At 38.1% G+C, this 20,651-nt stretch overlaps 1 protein-coding gene across 5 annotated transcripts in view; it reads right to left on the bottom strand.

The window, feature by feature from the left end:
- The window catches only part of LOC136857052 (late secretory pathway protein AVL9 homolog), a 230,883-nt gene that overhangs the window by 156,196 nt on the left and 54,036 nt on the right, over positions 1-20,651 (bottom strand). For all 5 annotated transcript variants that reach the window (XM_067135412.2, XM_067135414.2, XM_067135415.2 and 2 more), the window contains exons 4-6: positions 13,000-13,189; positions 10,829-11,144; positions 10,617-10,751 (exon numbers count right to left, since the gene is read on the bottom strand). In XM_067135412.2, coding sequence (XP_066991513.2) covers positions 10,617-10,751; positions 10,829-11,144; positions 13,000-13,189 — 641 coding nt within the window. The remainder of the gene's footprint in view (positions 1-10,616; positions 10,752-10,828; positions 11,145-12,999; positions 13,190-20,651) is intronic.

Genomic DNA, 20,651 nt, shown 5'->3' with positions numbered 1-20,651 from the left:
TTCCTGTAGCCTTGATTTTACTGTCAACAACCTCTCCAAGTATTCATCACCAATAGAACTGAACTGTGTTCGTGTTTTAGTCACCTGACTAAATATCCTCTCACATTCAGCATTACTGGGAGGGTTTGTTAAAATACTGAGAATAACATGAACTAATCTACCATATTTTAGGTTGCCATCACCACTTCTTAATTTTCCCACCATCGAACACTGTACACCAATTCTCTTTTTCATTAAGATCCCATCTGATATATCATCTATCTGAAATGCACAGAACTGGGACTGTAATTCATCTATGGCTTCGCGTTCTTCACCTGCATCTGCATTCAGAAACACTGGAAATTTGCTACAAAGTACATCACAGAAGAAAATGAAGCCTCAGATGCAGATGTAATTCGAGCAACTGTTGCATTCTTCAACATTCATTCTTCAATGGAAACTGGTGGACATTGGAGTACACACAGCCCTGAAGTACTTTTGAACTGCCTAACGTCATCTTCAATACGGAACAATGAGAGTTGTTACTTGTAAGTGGTATGTTCCGAGCTGTCTGCGGAGAAATGGCGTGGAATGACATTAGTAGACGAATAAGTTTGAGTGGTGTCTTTAACAGTAGGAAAGATCACAATATGAAGATAAAGTTGGAATTCAAGAGGACAAATTGGGACAAATATTCATTTATAAGAAGGGGAGTTAGGGATTGTAATAACTTACCAAAGGAGATGTTCAATAAATTTCCAATTTCTTTGAAATCATTTAAGAAAAGGCTAGGAAAACAACAGATAGGGAATCTGCCACCTGGGTGATTGCCCTAAATGCAGATCAGTTTTGATTGATTGATGACTGATTGATTGTTCCTATTCACCCAGGAAACTGTGACATTAGCTACCACACCCTCAAGAGATACTAGACGACTTCTTTGTGGTATGTGCAAAATTTTGTTCCCACATCCAGTTTAGAACTTATTGCAAAAATAATTCATTGTTGTTTGCTGTGCCACTTACAGCTGGAACAGTTGGGCCAGCCACTTAAATAGCCCGGTCAGATGGTGGGCGTGAATGTGTTAATAAAAGTGTTCTTTTTCAGGTATTTCATAAATTTACGTTACACTAAAATAGTTTTGATGGACTGAAAAACCTCATAGTTTCAAATTAATTTTAATAATCATCAAAATATAATTCACTACACATGCAGATAAAAACCCTGTGGATATCTCTCCCCACAACATTATATGTAAAGGTTCAGTTGTTTCTGAGAAAAGTGTACCTAGAGGAACTTGTAGAATACCATGCACTCATTCCTTTACCAAGAGACTGTACACCTTCAAACATGAAAAGTAATCAGCTGAAAATTTCCAAGTTCACAAAATCAATCAATCAATCAATCAATCAATCAATCAATCAATCAATCAATCAATCAATCAATCAATCAATCAATCAATCAATCAATCAATCAATCAATCAATCAGGGCTGTCACCCACGTGGCAGATTCCCTATCTGTTGTTTTCCTAGCATTAAAAGAAATTGGAAATTTACTGAACATCACCCTTGATTAGTTATTTCAATCCCTAACTCCCCTTCCTATAAACGAATATTTGCCCTAATTTGTCCTCTTGAATTCAAACTTTATATTCATATTGTGATCTTTCCTACTTTTAAACTTACACGTTTACTAATGTCATTCCATGCCATCTCTCCACTGACAGCTCGAAACATACCACTTAAGATAGGTAACTTAAAGGGTCCACCTTTTCAATACAAATAAATGTCAACGTTTATTTACAACATATTTTTACTTGGAACTAGTTTCAACGCTATTTAGCGTCATCTTCAGCCAAAATGTGAGAAATAGGCGTAGGTGTATGCATGCAGACATGTTCATTACACAAAATCTTACATCATTGTGATTAAATAAGAGTAAAAGAGACATAAAATAGTGAATAACAAGGTCAGAAATTGTCAGTCATCAAAATGGTCCATGAAGGGTGAATCAAAACTGTACAAACACGAGTTAGGACTCAAAAACACAATCCCCCAAAAAATATACAACACAACAAAACCACGCGGAAGTTCGAGATGAACTTGGCATTGAAGATTCAAATTTTTCAGACACTCTCTTCCATTGAATGTTGCCTGCCACGACAGTAGTATAAAACATAAGTTAGGATTCAATAAACACAATTGTCTCAAAAATGCACATAACATTATTAGGATTGAGATGAACTTTGCAGTTAAGGATTCAAATTTGTAGTCACTTTTTCACTAAGCGTCAATTCAAAACCAGCTGCGAAGGTTGAAATAAAATTGTACAAGCACTAGTTTGGACTCAATAAACGCAATCTTTTGAAATACATGTAACACATTTGAACTTTGTGTAAGCTCGAGATGAACTTGGCACTTAAAGATTTGTGTTCACTTATGTCACTGGTGCGAGTGTAGTTCAAATATGAGTTAGGACTTAACAGAATCAATCTTTTCAAAATTGCACATGACATTTGAACCTTTAGTTCGAGTGAACTTGGCAGTTAAAGATTCAAATTTGTAGATACTGTTCATTAAATGTCAATTCAAAACAGTCCATGAAGGGTGAAATAAAATTATAACAAACACGAGTTAGGACTCAATAAACACTAACTTCTAAATACATATAACACATTCAAATTTTGCGTAAGTTCGAGACGAACTTGGCAGTTAAATATTCAAAATCTGTAGACACTTTTTCATTAAATGTCACATAGACCGAGCGTAGTATAAACATGGGTTAGGGTTCAACATACGCAAACTTTTAAAAATGCATATAACATTTCAAAACCCAAGTACAAGATGAACTTGGCAGTTGAACTTTGAAATTTGAATGTGTTATATGTATTTAGAAGTTAGTGTATATTGAGTCCTAATTCGTGTTTGTTATAATTTTGATTTCACCCTTCATGGACTGTTTTGAAGTAACATTTAATGAACAGTATCTACAAATTTGAATCTTTAACTGCCAAGTTCATCTCGAACTATAGATTCAAATGTCATGTGCAATTTTGAGAAGATTGATTCTGTTAAGTCCTAACTCATATTTGAACTACACTCGCACCAGTGACATAAGTGAACACAAATCTTTAAGTGCCAAGTTCATCTCGAGCTTACACAAAGTTCAAATGTGTTACATGTATTTCAAAAGATTGCGTTTATTGAGTCCAAACTAGTGCTTGTACAATTTTATTTCAACCTTCGCAGCTGGTTTTGAATTGACGCTTAGTGAAAAAGTGACTACAAATTTGAATCCTTAACTGCAAAGTTCATCTCAATCCTAATAATGTTATGTGCATTTTTGAGACAATTGTGTTTATTGAATCCTAACTTATGTTTTATACTACTGTCGTGGCAGGCAACATTCAATGGAAGAGAGTGTCTGAAAAATTTGAATCTTCAATGCCAAGTTCATCTTGAACTTCCGCGTGGTTTTGTTGTGTTGTATGTTTTTGGGGGGATTGTGTTTTTGAGTCCTAACTCGTGTTTGTACAGTTTTGATTCACCCTTCATGGACCATTTTGATGACTGACAATTTCTGACCTTGTAATTCACTATTTTATGTCTCTTTACTCTTATTTAATCAAATGATGTAAGATTTTGTGTAATGAACATGTCTGCATGTATACGCCTACGCCTATTTCTCACATTTTGGCTGAAGATGACGCTAAATAGCGTTGAAACTAGTTCCAAGTAAAAATATGTTGTAAATAAACGTTATAACATTTATTTGTATTGAAAAGGTGGACCCTTTAAGTTACCTATCTTACGTTCTCAGTCCAATACGGACAAAAAATGAAATTCTTAGATTTAAACATACTACTTAGTCGAGCAGCTCATCTTATTTCTCCCACGTCTTTCCAGCCTAAACTTTGTAACATTTTTGTAACACTACTCTTTTTTGTCAGAAATCACCCAGAACAAATCAAGCTGCATTTCTTTGGATTTTTTCCAGTTCTTCAATCAAGTGATTCTGGTCAGCGTTGCATGCACTGGAACCATACTCTAATTGGGGTCTTACCAGAGACTTGTATGCCCTCTCCTTTACATCATTACTACAACCCCTAAACACCCTCATAACCATGTGCAGAGATCTGTACCCTTTATTAAAATCCCATTTATGTGATTACTCCAATGAAGATCTTTCCTTATATTAACACCTAGGAACTTACATTGATCCCCATAAGGAAGTTTCACCCCATTAATGCAGTAATTAAAACTGAGAAGACTTTTCCTATTTGTGAAAATCACAACCTCATTTAACTCTGTTTATCAGCATACCATTGCGTACTGTCCATCTCACAACATTATCGAGGTCATGTTGCAGTTGCTTACAATCTTGAAACTTATTTATTACTCTAAACAGAAAAACATCATCCAAAAAAGCCTAATCTCTGATTCCACTTCTTTATTCATATCATTTATATATATAAGAAAATACTGTATAAAGGTCCAATAATACTGCCTTGTGGAATTCCCCTCTTAATTATTACAGGGTCAGATAAAGCTTTGCTTCTCTAATTTTCTGAGATCTATTTTCTAGAAATATAGCAAAACATTCAGTCACTCTTTCGTCTAGTCCAACTGCACTCATTTTTGCCAGTAGTCTCCCATGGTCCACCCTATCGAATGCCTTAGACTGGACAATCGTGATACAGTCCATTTGACCTTCTGAATCCAAAATATCTCCTATATCTTGCTGGAATCGTACAAGCTGAGCTTCAGAGGAATAGCCTTTCCTAAATCCGAACTGCCTTCTACTGAATCAGTTACTAATTTTGCAATCGTGTCTAATAAAATCACAAAGAATGTTTTCCTTAAAGCTTACATGCAATGAATGTGTTTGAACGTTTGAATGGCTGTTTCATAAAGTCACCTTTCTATTATTGCTAAAGGCCTCTTCTGGCTTATCATTGATTGACTTAACTATTTCCAAGGTTGTACTAGAGAGGGCAGCACCCTCAGTTGTGAACAGGGAAGGTCATTCCGGCGAGACTGTATCTTTATCTCTTTGACTCGAATGTTTGTTGTGGTTATGAGAGGGGAATATAAACTGGACTCCATACAGATCGGAGTGGCTTTTCTGAGCTATAGATTTATAGATTTGTATTTATTAGATTTAAACTCAGCCTATACTGCCATCCTTTTTATTTTGACGGCTAATATCGCAGGAATGGTGATCCTTGTTTTAATATATTTTTCTACAATTCTGCAGTGATATTCTCCGCATTTAATTACAGCTGATTGATATGCACCTTTCTGCTCTGCGGCGTGAACGGGCCGCGTGTTTGTTGCTGTCAATGTGATTGTGTGATGTTGGTAACTGGGTCTCTGATCAATTCTATTTATGCGCACTGCGACCTAATGTATTTCGCCATCAAATGAATGTATACCCTGCGTATCGACGCGGAGATCCATTCGTGTCGTACGGAGTGCGTAAGCTGATGGGTTTATGTGTGACCACTGGGTCCCAATTATTCTACTGCTAATTTTCTGCGCCGTGCACGCTATCTTTGACATGTGAGACCCTTGTTTGTGACCGTGAGGGTCACAGAATATGAGTTTGTGTTCAACTTATTGACGGGAGCTACTGCTCGCATTGTTTGCCGGTACCAACAATGTCTGAATGTTAGTGTGCATGTGTGTTGGTGAGTGAGGAGAGTGAAAAGATGGCGTATCGGTCAGCTTAATTTTTTTTTTTGTCCCTTTGATCTTGTTTCCGTGCCTTGTGTTTATTTTCGGTACGGGGTTCATTATTTTGCCTTGGTCTCTGTCTTAGCCGTTAGCTTGCCCACCAGGCCACCATGTTTGCTTTCTTATATTCAGGCTATGGACATCCTTGTGATTCTCCTTGGATTTTAATTTTGTTTCCTTGGTCCAGAGATGTTTTCTCTCTGTGCCATGCTGATACCTGCATTCCATTATTTCTCTGCTCTGAGTTTCTTCTCCCAGATGCTTGGGGATCCTTTTTTCTATAGCTATTGTTGTTGAGATGAAGATGGAGTTTGAAGGACGCATATGAAAACAATGTAATTAATCTCGTGGAAAGAAAACCCAAACTTATGCGTGTGGATTGTATTCAAATTAGCTAACTATGTAGTGAGACGGCGAGCACGTCGTAAATTTAATAATAAGGTTGGTGTTTTGAGAAATGCTGTGCTCACGCATTTACGTTAGTACATTAGTACATCGACTGAACCAAATGAACTGATGTACGTATCTTTTTAATACTTTAAATTGCGGGCTTCATTTTCTTTTTCTTTGAAATTTATTACATCAATAAACCCTCATTTAAATTTTATTTGAATTTCATTGCTAGTAGTATTAGTCTCATCTCTGTTGTGCATTGTTGATAAGGGTCATTTCCAGTTCAGGGTTGTGTCTTAGGCCTTTCCTAGTCACGGTCCATGCCTCGAATCTCCCGATGTGCGTATTATATTATGTCATATATTATCGGTAAGGGAGGGATGTGGTTCAAATGGTAGCAATAGCGAGATTGACTAGGATATCTCCTCTGAAAAAGGATCGGATGAGATAGAACTGGAGATGGTGATTTATGTTTGATCTATTAAGTGAAGTCTTAAATTTCCCTAGACCGGGCGAGTTGGCCGTGCGCGTAGAGGCGCGCGGCTGTGAGCTTGCATCCGGGATATAGTAGGTTCGAATCCCACTATCGGCAGCCCTGAAAATGGTTTTCCGTGGTTTCCCATTTTCACACCAGGCAAATGCTGGGGCTGTACCTTAATTAAGGCCACGGCCGCTTCCTTCCAACTCCTAGGCCTTTCCTATCCCGTCGCCATAAGACCTATCTGTGTCGGCGCGATGTAAAGCCCCTAGCAAAAAAAAAAAATTTTAAAAAAAATTCCCTAGATTTAGCCTTGTGAAGCCAGCATATTCTGACCTTAATTTCAAGTGTTATTTATAATTTATGTGTATTGTTGTGACCATTTGCATGTGTGTGTCGTGTTGGTTACAGTTGAAACATTGCCTAGAACATGGAAAGTCAGAAAGCTTTAGAGATGAGTAACGATAGCGAAGTTTTTACGGGGGAAACGTCCAACCTTGAGAGAGAAAATAGGGAAGGTATTGCTGAAGTTAATGCAACGCTCGTGTCTGGTAGCGATTATGATAGAGGCCCTGACCGTAGGAATGCTATTGCGTGTAGAAATTGTGCCCTCGACAAGAACCGTGTGGAGCCCATTCCCACCAATTCTAGACCTGCTAGTGATCGTAATGCTAATGTTAACCCTGTTTTTTAGGTCGTCCGGAAATGGAAGCTAAATTTTTCTGGAGAAGGGAACAGCTCCAGTGTCACTGAATTTCTTGAGCGGGTGGAAGATATCGCTGAATGTAGCTCACTACCCCTTGACCTATTCGTTCGTCATCCCCGGGATGCTGGTAGGGCCAGCGTTAAAATGGTTCAGGCTGATCAAAGCTAACATTCAGTCATGGGACAATTTTGCTGCTCGTATCAAACAGCGTTTTGGGTTGTCCGACATGGACTACTGTTTAAAAAAAGAAATTTTCACAAGGACCCAGGGAGTAGGGGAAGGAATTGATGATTACGCCACCGGCATTTTAACCCTGTTCAACCGTTTGTGTGTCAAGGTGCCTGAATCTGAAATTTTCGACCAATTTTATCGAAATCTTGCCCCTGATTATAAATTATACATGAAAAGATCTCAGGTTGAATGTGTTGAAGATATTATTAATTTAGGTCGTGAGTTCGAGTCGAAAGTCAGTCAGAATAAATTGTGGTTTCCCATTTTCACACCAGGCAAATGCTGGGGCTGTACCTTCATTAAGGCCACGGCCGCTTCCTTCCCACTCCTAGCCCTTCCCTGTCCCATCGTCGCCATAAGACCTGTCTGTGTCGGTGAGACGTAAAAAAAAAAAAGAAGAATGAATTGTACCGTCCGCCTCCTACTCCGTCCCCGATTGTTCATTTCCCGACGTTGCATGTCGTACGCCAGTCAGATTGGTCTTGTTTTTATGCAACCCCTTCGCCGTCTCGCCCCTGTGGTAGTCCCGATCGCAGGTCCAGCGTTGTATCTCCGCCTCGGTGCTGTGTAAACGCCATTGAACCTTCTAACTAACCTATAGTAAACGATACTGCAGCCGGGAAGTGCTGGAATTGTGGGAAAGCAGGGCATGTTTCAAAGAACTGTTGGTCTAAGTCTCCTCTGAAATGCTTGAAGTGTGGTCTAGCTGGTGTCACTCAGCACGTGTATCCTCGGTGCAACTCTCGGCAGGGAAACTGAATCCGCGCCTGTGTGATGGCCCGTCATCGGCGCCTGATATTGGTGTAAATAAAAGGATCTGGGGCCTTCCCTTGTCTACACCCTGGGCCAAGATTTATGTTGGATCGCGCATACTGTATGCTGAATTACACAATTCTAAACTGCAGTTAAGCCTATCCTAATTACAACAACAGAATTCTATTAAGAGAGTTTCTACGTATCCTAATTACAATATCTTACTACAAAGCAGAAAAAGACATGAAAATTGCAATTTTGAAATTCGCAAGAACTACTCAAATGTGTAGACAAATTATTATTAGTACTATTTTATCCCACCATGCTCTAATTGATACACACAAATATAGCAGGCAAAATACTATCTAAATATACAGTATCTACACTACAATTCTCAAATGAAATGTGGTTATATGATTTTTACAGCTCGTGGATTTCTATTATTTTTCCTACTACGCGGGACCGCGAATAAAAGTGTCCTTAAAATGCTGAAGAATAAGAGGTTGTCTACAATAATTTCGGTCAAAACTACGCTGGGGGCTTGAATTGTAATATTATTAATACATAGGAATTTGATTATTAACTTTTACTCGAATAAACGAAGTTGCAAAGCACAAAGTATGCCGGGAACTTTGAACTACAAACTATCAAAAACAGTAATCAGCTGATTTTGTATTTGTTTACTCGACTACCATATACTCTTAAATCTTGTCGGAATGCTGCAAACAATAGTCAACAATCCAAAGACTGTCAAGTATTTCTTAATACACAGTGGTTTATTTATATGTTGTCAATAATAATGTGCACTTCTATGCTTAGAGAACAAGTTTAAATGACAACATTCGCTACAAATTGCCCTAAATGCTGCTCATTATTTTCCTAACATAACAGAACAATGTAAATTTATTGGTAATGAGTGAATTAGACAAGTGTGTATTAAAGGGTGACAAGAAATATTTTATTATGAATAACTACAGCACAAGATTAGGTACACCAAGTTTGACAATGATTCTTCTATACAAGAGTCCACTCAGTAGTGCTGAATGGAAATTCTTTCTACTCCCGCTCAACTCTCTTGCCCGAGTATTTCAGTGAGACAGTACTACCACAGTCTCAGGTTGAGTCCCATTCACACAGGCAAGTCTCGATCACACACTTGATCTGCACGGAACTCCAGTGCACAATGTGGAGTATGGATTAGTTTTGCTTGTACACTGGATTATATGCAACATAAAAATAACTAGAGGGGAAGAGTAGAAAATCTTATGAATATAATGAATGTAGTTTGTGAGGAATGTGTATTACGGTATCAACAACATGATTTAGGCTGCACACAACATATACTACCATGTTTCCAAGATCGCAATAAAAAAAAAAATGTGCAACATATTGAGTTATCTCCCATTTAAGTCTAGTTTGGAAAACAGACTTTAAATACTGTTCAATGATTGAGAGTTCAGTCAGATGTGATATACAGTAATCCACACACACAGCTCTGGAGAACTAGCATAATATACTATATACCTAAGGATAACGCATGTTAGCTCTCAGCTTTGTAGATTTTACATTTTTCCTTTAATTTTTGTACATATTGTCCATTGTTGGCAGCCCATCCATATAGAGATTATTTATTTATCCTGACAAAGTTAGGAACAGCTGTCCCTGTCTTGGTGGTTAAATAATTAATGTTCCTCTCAACATGAATTTTAATTCATTAGATAGCATCCAATAAAGAAATTAACTGCACAGGTTTGTTCATAGCTAAGGTCACAAAAAGCTACAAGCTAGCTTGTATGCTTGCTTGCTCTTCTTGTAATTTTTTCACATTTAATAAACAGAGCTTGGAGAAGGCCCATAAAATGCACTTCACTGTCGCATCTTGCAAGTATTAAAAAATGTTTCAAACTACTAGAACAAAGGTGCTTCAAGAAACAAGGTAACAAGAGCTCACACAGAAAAACTTCATTTTACAGGCAGCTATAAGGGTACACAGTAGAACGACACTCGTCACCATTCTTGTCTAAACACTCGTTCCAACAGTACATCTACGCATCGATACTAGCATAGAAGAAATCTGCATCCACTTCCTGAAGCCATGTCATGACAACATTCTGAATGGCCGTACTGTCGCTGAATTGCTTTTCAACCAGATGCTTCTTCAACAGCCCAAAGAGATGTGTACTGGTGGAAAGAGTGCTTGGACAAAAATGGTGACTATGTTGAACACTAACGGGTATCAGTGCCCTACTACTGTGTATCCCTGTGCAAGCTCTTGTTACCTTATTTTTTGAAGTTGCCTTGTACTTTTAACTGTGAAACAGAATCCAGCGACCTACGTACCTCAACCAGAACATCAGCCAGCTGCTTCTTCTGCTTGAAGAGTACATTAGTGGCTCCCACAACATAGCCCCGCACATTTACATCACTAAGCAGATCCAGATACGGCAGGGACAGATACGGATGACAGAGGTAGCCCTGTAATATAACAGAGAAACTTGATTGTGAAATGTACCTGTGAACAACGTATCAAACAAGCACTAACAATGAAGTACCTGAGTAAAGAGAGGAAGAGGAACTCCACAAGTGTCTGTGTTGAGTTGTGCTATTTTTGCCATGTTATTGCTCGCATGAGCATCACCATTGGTATCCAGTGTCATTGGCTCCCGCTGCAGAAGGCTGTTCAGACTGTCGGAGGGTGGAAGTTTTGCCTGCATTTCCTCCCACTGCTCTTCAACCTTCTCAGCAGGAATAGCCGATTCCACATAAAATACAGACTCTGTCACTTCCTGTGCTTCTTCTGGAGTGCTTGGCTTAGGATATTCACTTTTGTCAGAGAACTCAGGAATGGGAGACATGGGCCTTGATGGTCTGTAAGCAAAAGTAGACAACCTTTCACAAAGGTAGTCTGCTGGAAATATACAAACATAAATTGGCAGTTATAATACGATTCACCAAATAATGAAGAAAAAAGAATGTCTGAACAGAAGAATAAGCAACAAAGACATCTTTAGCATTTGATATATTAATTTCTTTGGGTTGTAGACCAATTACAACGATTGTGTTGTCAGCAGACTGAATGCTACTTTCAGCAGAAGCTACTAGTATCCTCACTCATTCCAGACAAATACCAGGATGCCCGTAAGTACATTAAGAAGTCCTGAAGCATTTTTACTATCCTTCACTCACAAATACAAAATATGTCACTAGCTTTAATGATTGATTGCATGGTTGATTGTTTGTTTTAATAAATATAGGAAAATCATAAATATTTTATGTCAGCAAAATCAACAATTATTCAAATATTTCAAATCAAATCAAAATCTCTTTATTTGCAAATGAGGTGTCTACCTCGGTGGCAAATGGTACACTAAAATACATTATTGTCAAGCACTAAATTTTAAATTAACAAGAGACAAAGAAAATTTTCCTAGAACAAAATATTATACAATTTACACTAATAATTTTTTCTATTAAACACATACATCATCCTTAATAAATTTATATTGTTAAAAAAATTCTACTTACTGTACTTACAAACATAGTCAACTCATATACAGTATGTGAAATTACTTCTAATAATAGTATACAACTGGTATAAGATTAAAATTAACATTGTATTTATTTACATATTTATATTTTGCCCATTTTGGAACCCAAGTAGCATAACGACCTGCTGCGTCTTAACCAGAGCCCCTTTTGCCACAACTTTTCAGAGTGGTATAAGTTTTGTTTACAGCAAAGAGTAAGGCAAAGAAGTATCATCTGCTTGCTCTTTTTAATACATACACCAAAGAGTGTATGTATGTATGTATGTATGTATGTTTGTATGTATGTAAAAAAAGGTAATTGAAGGGTAAAGATTAACAGCAAGAGAGTTAAAATGATAAGGTTTATTACCAATATCACAATTACTAACAGAAGTGAAGAAAAATTACAAAAGAAATCCTTGGAATATAAGGGTTTCATTTTGAACACTACATTCAACGAGAAGATTAACTTAAAAAAAGACAATAATGATATGTGATCACCAGCTAATGAATGTCTACATCAAAATTAGGGGTATTCCACTAATACAAGCGAAAATTTGTGCATACAGGTAAAACAAAATTATTGCAGCTGGGCGAAGCACAGGCCCCGGTTAATTCCTAACAATGCTACAATTTCTCTTAATACAGAACAAACAAGTGGGAAACTACTGATTATATTGCACAGAAGAGAGGAAATAATTGGCCATCCTATATACCTAACCAGTACAGAACATTTGTCCAGCTGATATGAGTGGACCTGCTCAGGCCATCATCCAGTCATTAGTACGAGAGTGACTTTAATTATGTCCAAAATGAACTATGATAAAGAAGAAATTAACAGGATAAAGATTAACAATAGTTTTTGCTGCTGATATTCACACTGATTTGCGCAAAGACAGATCAGTCATCATCCCACCCTAGACTACACTTTTTTGATGGGTGAACACGCAGGCCAAAGAAGCAGTGTTACATGGTGATCATCTGGGAACCTCGGATGATGTGTGGCCCTTGCGGTCACACATGGTCCTGATGGTACGGAGTCCCAGACTGGCCCTAGAGATGAGGGACAACAACAGGCTCCAGCACCTCCACAATATAATGATTGGTTGTCAGTGTACCAGCAATGCAGACTAGGCATTAAATTAAATTAAATTAAATTAAATTAAATTAAATAATTTCTCCATGTATGTACTTACTTGACACAAGCAGACTCCCTGAGCCCTTGTTCTATCATGCCTGGGTGAAGAGACAGCAGGGAAAGGATGGTGGCACACAGCGGCTGAACAGGAGAGCGATAAAATACAATCCGACGTTCCAATAACAGCAATTTGAAAAGTAGCAGGGCCTTATGACGGAACTGCAGGATGAGATCACGAACTGATAGACCTGCACAAGTAATGTCAGAGTCTCGTTCGATGTCAATTCAGGAGGCACAAACCCTTAATTTCTGCTCATGCAGAAATGCTAACAGGAGTGACTAATTTGTTTCTTTTTACAAAACATATAGAAAAACTTACTGGTACTAATATTTTATGAAACACTCAAGAAATGTGTAACATATATAAATGGGTTGAGCCAGTATTTGCATTACTTGTAAAATCTGAATATTATTGAAGGCTTAGTTGTAATGACAAAAAGGCGTTTGGAGAAAAGGGGAGCTGAAATTTAGGAAATGTAGGAAACATGCAATAACACACTAAATTCAGAGAAAAAAATACTTATGGTCACATATAGCAAAATTGACATATTCAATGGTGCTTTGTACAGAATTGGCTGATTTAAATCATGGTTTAAACCAACTGCTTTATTAACAACACCATTACCATTGTGTTTTTAAATATGTTATTCATGTTACTTTTACTACTTTCCAATTCTATTACTGGAACAACAATGACTGTTTAACTCTGAATAACTTACAGTTTACTGAGTAGCACATGTTCATTGCTAGTCAGGCCCCAAATGACATACTATAAAACTGTTACCCCATTTTACTTAATTCCACATGGGAGGCAAAGAAGAAAGCACCAGATATCTATAATTTCATATACATACACAGATAGACATTCTGAGAGAGAAAAAAAAAGCAGTATAAAAAAATGTAAATATAAACTTAAGAAACCCAATTAAATAAAACCCTAATCTTGACATTATTATATGATGCAAACTGTGCCTGTTGAACAGTGTGAGTCATAACGTAAGGAACACACTATACTGCACATGCGCGGATTTAGTTTCCTCATTGAGATTTCTGGCGACAGTTTGATGTAATTATTATTATTTTTTTTTTTTTGCTAGGGGCTTTACGTCGCACCGACACAGATAGGTCTTATGGCGACGATGGGACAGGAAAGGCCTAGGAGTTGGAAGGAAGCGGCCGTGGCCTTAATTAAGGTACAGCCCCAGCATTTGCCTGGTGTGAAAATGGGAAACCACGGAAAACCATCTTCAGGGCTGCCGATAGTGGGATTCGAACCTACTATCTCCCGGATGCAAGCTCACAGCGTAATTATTTTTAAGTTGGATGCTAAAACTGGAAATGACTATATAAAGTCATCTAATTGCTCACTGGTTATATGGGAATTGTCACTTGGAAATTCTTACATGTTACTGGTCCTAAGACAAAATCTGGTGACTGTTGTGTTGCTTACCAGCTTCCTGTGCGAAGCCTGGCTTGGATTCACATCATGTGCTTGATCACTCGACTGGAAACTTAATGTGCTTCAAAGGAGTTTGCTCCCTCGGAAACTAGTTAGTAGATTCATGGGAATAGCAGGGTAAGCTTTGGTTTCTTTCGTTGTAAATTTCGTTTCTAAATTTATATTTCGGTGTACAGTAGTGTGTTGCTCAACCGACCTTTGCTTATTCGACATTCCGTGTTATCGGACACTGGTAGACTTAATTTGAACTTTTGGTGGAAACTAAATTCTGAGACACCAGGTGTGGAGGTGCAGCTGTGCGACAAGCACTAACCTGAGTGCTGAAGGACCAGTTTTTTTGCTCGAGGACAGATGCAGCGAGCCTTCAGTCATTGCTCAGTCTTGTATTGCTTGGGTGTTTTCACATCCTCTGCAAGTATGGCGAGTAAACGGCAGAAAGTAACCGTTTCCATGGACGACAAGTTCAGTGAATTAAAAAGATTGGACAAAGGGGTAAATCTTCAAAAAGTAGATTCAGATTATGGTGTTGGACCTGTTACAGTGAAAAAGAGGGAAGAAATTGAAAAGTGGTGCTCTACCAGAGCAACAACCGATGCACTAAGAATTAGAACAACAAATTAAAAAATGCGAGTATGAAAAAGTAAGTGAAGCACTATTTCTTTGGTTCACTCAAAACCAAGGAAAGGGCCTGCCAAAATCTGGCCCCATCCTGCCAGAGAAGGTGGTGTATTTCCAGAAGGAGTTCATGAAGAGGACCCTAATTTTACTGCCTGTGCTAGGTGGCGTGATCAGTGGAAGGAACAGTACAGCATTAGCCAGCTTAATACCTGTGGAGAAAAACTGAGCTAAATCTGATGAGGTTGTGAAATTTACAAAAGAAATTTCAAGAAATAATTCCTGATGAAGGATTAACCGGTGAGCATTTTTTAATAGTGATGAGACTGGGCTAAATTTTAAGATGCTCCCATCTAAAACTCTCAAGGCTCAAGCCGAGACGTCTACACTTGGCTACAAGCGTAGTAAGAAAAAAGTTACTGTTCTTGCCTGTAGTAATGTTACTGGGAAAATGAAAGCAAATCTGCTTATGATTGGTAAAGCAAAGAAGCCTAGAACATTTTAAAACATTTCTGTTTATGCTCTACCAGCCCATTACATAAATCAAAAGGCTACCCGGATGTGTGCTGACATCTTTAAAGACTGGTTTTATTTACACAGTTTGTTTCAGATGTAGAAAAATTTCTATCTTCAAACAATCTCTCAAGAAAAGCTCTCCTTCTACCAGGCAACACTTCATCACACTGGAATTAAGAGCAACTTAGAAGTGGCGACATGAAAGTCATATTCCTCCCTCCTAACGAGATGTCATAATGCCAGCCAATGGACAAGGTGTGCTGGGAACAATGAAGAGAAAATATCGGCAGAAATTCCTTTCATGGATAATGGACCATAGCAATGACATGATAGAAAAGTTAAAACAAATCAAAATGAAAGACATACCGTACTGGATAGCGCAGACTCGGAAAGAAGATGAAACAATGACATTAACAAAATCTTGTAACAAATCGGCGAGTGTGGCTGAGGTGGTAAGGCGTGCTCGGTTCGCCCGGAAGAACGGGGGGTCAAATCCCTGTCAGGAAGTCGTAATATTTAAGAAACGAGATTTTCACTTCCGGAGGTGCACATGGCCTCACTCAGCTTACACCAAAAATGAGTACCAGGTTAGTTCCTGGGGGCAACGGCGGACGGGCGTAGAACCAACTACTCTACCCCATCAAGTGCCGAGGTTACGGATAGTGGAAGCCTTTACCTTCCACCCCTCCAAGGGCCTTCATGGCCTGTATGGAGATGACTTTGCTTTGCTTTCCTTTGAGGCTGAATATCAAGAGCAGGTGGTACAAGAAGACATGGACAACATTGTTCCCTTACTGGATTACATTTCGGGCTGTGAGAATGCTACGACTCAAGGCGTATGTGGTGTGCACAAGATCAGCTGTTTGAATTAACTGATCCTGATATTATTCATTTTGTGAATGCTAACAAAAATGAGGATGATGAAGAAGAACAAGGCATTGGAGTACTAAAGGATAAAATGATGACTCACAGTGAAGGATTAAGTGCACTGGATATGGCATTAACCTATGTGGAGCAACAGCCGAAGGCAAGTGCAATGGAGGTATTGATTTTTCGTCGATGGCAAGATCTCGGAGCAAGAAAACTTGAATCAGCAGGCAGACAGACATCACTGAAGAGTTTCTTTTCGTAAGACATTTGGAACCTTTCGTTCAATGCTGCATGAACAACTGAATTGATAATTCAGTAAACAGAGTACCGTAAAACATGTACCGGTAATTGATTTAATAATATTGTACAGCCTACCTATTTGTTTTAGTTCATTTTCAAAGTTATTCTATATCATCTAACGTGTTTGGTGATCCGATGTACTCCTAGTCCCGTTTAGGTCGGATAATCAAGATTCTACTGTATAAGGATTTTCAGTTGATCTATGAATAATTTTGTATTCTAATATATTTCATTATAATATTATTTTGTTGATGAGGTAAGAACGTTTATATAAGCTGGTATTGTTATCCATTTCTTCCCTTCTTACTCATAGTAATTTTAGAATGATAATAGCCCAATGGTGTAAAGAAACCTTATGTTCCATTTAGGTTTTATTCTGAGGACTGTCGCCCAGTTCGCCTGTTCTGTTTCCTATTCTGTAACATGTGTTCTAAACTTATGTCTTATGGCGTGGTGTTGTAAAGACAACGATAAATGAACAGTTGTGCTTGAATTTCTACACCTTGTGAAATAATGTAATCTTCCTCATATGATGGTGGTGGTGGTGGTGATTATTGTTTTAAGAGGAAGTACAACTAGGCAAGCATCTTCTATATGACACTAATCAGAGAGAAAATGTGGAAGGGATCGACAGTTTGAAAAATGAAGGTATCAGCTAAAGAAAGAAGACAAGGTCCACAAAGGGCGTGAAAACGAAAGACTCCCTAGCCCTCAGAAACCTAATAGTGTCGGGGTTGGAAAAGAACAAGAGTTGACCAAAAGCAGGTCGGATAGAATAGATGAAAGTGAGGAGCCTGGCACAAGTAAGTGAAAGCAATGCCAGGAATCAGCTAAGGGCCCTGTGGTTGCCAGCCCACGCTCCAAATTTCAGAGCCCCTGTGGCCCCCTTTAGTCACCTCTTTTGACAGGCAGGGGATACCGTGGGTGTTATTCTACCCACACCCTCATCTGAATTTATATTCGTGCCTTTCTGAAATTCCCTTTTAGTTTTCATTTTGATTATGTGATTCGTGAAGAAAAACCCATCAATCTTCAAAATGTGTTTTTGATTGATTTTAAACTAAAGGAATCTGATGCCTTCAATACTTTACTGAATTTGATATGTATGTGTCTTGCTTGTATCATATCACATAACATGATGAAGAACTTCACTGTTACATGCGCAACAATTTTCAACCATACATAATCATCCAACCAATCAGAAATTGGCTCGGAAACTGCCAGCTTCAAGTAATGAAATAAAGTTACAAAAAATTAAAGTCCCTTCACAACAAAAATGCACACTGTAAACACTTTGTGAACTTTCTTTTTTTCAATATTGTGTTTCATTATTTTCATGCAGATGATGTTGATTTGGTCGAAATATATGAATGGTAAATAAAGTGCAATTACTTTCTCTCAAGATTAACTTACAAACTCCCACGGCCTCGCCCACTAAACTTTCATTTTCTTTGTTCTCATTTGTTTTCTGGTTTTAGTTGTATACAATTCATGATTCTTTATTTGTTAATTGAGGCACATTAAGTCTCACAAATAAAAACCATTACACCCTCCTTCAGGTGAAGTTACATATTAAACCATGCATGAAGACGGTATTTGCCAACAGGTGGAATGTAGCAACATGAAGCCCACTAAACATAACTCAGTTATCATACCATAATAAACGAAATGCCTCATCACAAAACCCAACACCATTGGATGTAATTTACACGGGTTAAAAAATCTACCCTCTCACTATCATGCAGTAATATATGAAACACTTGACTTTTTTTTTTACAAGTTGCTTTACGTCGCACCGACTCAGATACGTCTTATGGCGACAACAAGACTGGAAAGGGCAAGGAGTGGGAAGGAAGTGATCGTGGCCTTAATTAAGGTACAGCCCCAGCGTTTGCCTGGTGTGAAAATGGGAAACCACGGAAAACCATCTTCAGGGCTGCCGACAGTGGGGTTTGAACCCGCTATCTCCCGAATACTGGATACTGGCCGCATTTACGCGACTGCAGCTATCGAGCTCGGTACACATGACTTTTTGTCAATTCACACAGTGACTGTCTTCTCAACTAAATCAGTAATTTTGAAAAGTGCACTTGTCCACAATTTTGGAAAATTGAGTTAATACCATCAGTATTCATTTTAGGCTTAAATACACCATTTGTGAATAAAAAGCACCCATCCCTTGTGCATTTGTGAAAGCCAGAAAAACAATGTTTATTCTTAAAAGGTCACCTGTGATGGACTATATTCGGTGACAGCGTTAATGGCCCTTGGACCATGGATGCGCAAGAGCTTGCCCACGTCACAGCCAATCAGCACCAGTCGCACTTTACGGTTCGTAGCTGTAAGATCCTCAGTGTAATATAAGTGTGTGTATTTAAATATGGCCAACTCCAAGTAAAGTATAATGACATTTGTTCACATTTTCGTACTTAATTTTCATAATATATAGAAATATAAAATTAAACTTTTACAAAAAAAAAAAAAGAAGGAATAAGTTATGAAAACAAGATAACAATTTTATTTCTCTAGGTCAAATACCATATTTACTCGCGTATTTGCCCCACTTTCTTTTTCACAATTTTGAGGCAGGTAATTGAAGGGAGGGGAAATTACACGATGTCTTCCGAGTTTAAGCAAATTTGTATGGCCATTTTAAAGAAAAATATGATAAATACCGACTTGTATGCAAGGGATGTTAATTCTTCCTATTCTTCTTCTTCTTCTCCTTCCAGTCCCTATCTGTTCTGGATGTCGGCAACCATCTTGGCTGTGTCTTCTCTGTTGTGAGCTGCTTGGAGTAACTCTGCCGATGTCTTGAGAGTCCAGTCTCTGAGGTTTTTTAGCCAGGAGATTCATCTCCTGCCAACACCTCTCTTTCAGGTATCTTTCCTTGCAGGATTTCTTGCACTAGATAGTACATGCTTCTGTTTGTCATTATGTGACCAAGGTATTGTAGCTTTCTCATTTTTACAGTGGTCAGTACTTCCTTATCTTTTATCATTCTTCGAAGGATCTCTGCATTTGTGGCATGATCTGTCCATGACACTCTTTAACATCCTTCAGTATAGCCACATCTCAAAGGTCTCTAATATTTTACTGAGCGACTTTGTTAAAAGTCCATGTTTCAACACCGTAATAAAGAACAGAAAATACATAGCAGTGAAGGAGTCTCGCTTCTGTAACTAGTGTTAAGTCAGTTTAAACAGTTTTCCCATTTTGTTGAACTCAGTCCTAGCTTTTCCAATGCGGGACTTCACTTCAACCGAATTATCCCATTGATCATTAACGATGGTGCCGAGATAAGTGTATTGATAAACTTAAACATAATAGGTATTTATTTGATCCTGTATTGACTTGTCTGAATCTATTAAAGAAACTATTTAAAATAGTTGATGTTGGGTCCACCTTGTCAACACTCTTAATGATTTTTTTTTTCTCCTCAGGAGCATCTATAATATGCAGCTTCCTATTCAAACAAAATTCTTCCTCACAGTTGCTCCGTTGGCCGCACTTACGGGTATTTGGTTTCATGATGTCCCCCATAAGCCCCATGACAACTAGATCCCTGAAAGGCTTGTGACTCACTTCAAGCTTATTTTCTGTCTTTTGCTGCATCTCATACACATGGACCAACAAAATTAATGGATCACTTGAATTTTCAAAGGAAAGAGCATTTTAAATTGTGAAACATTTGTTTTATTATTTACATTATTTTCTGTACAATTAATTATTAAAGTTTACAATTTGATCCAAAATAAACAATAATGTTGTATTCGTTATTGCCTAGCATGGTTTTTAAACATATGTAGAGCTGGTTGTCATATTGGTGCAAGTGCCTCCTCTGAGTTTGTACTTCCACGTCTAATTTTTAACTGTTTTATTTGCACGAC

Source organism: Anabrus simplex, chromosome 1 (assembly GCF_040414725.1).
Source record: "Anabrus simplex isolate iqAnaSimp1 chromosome 1, ASM4041472v1, whole genome shotgun sequence".
NCBI lineage: Eukaryota > Metazoa > Arthropoda > Insecta > Orthoptera > Tettigoniidae > Anabrus > Anabrus simplex.
This window is presented reverse-complemented; position numbering and strand designations above follow the sequence as displayed.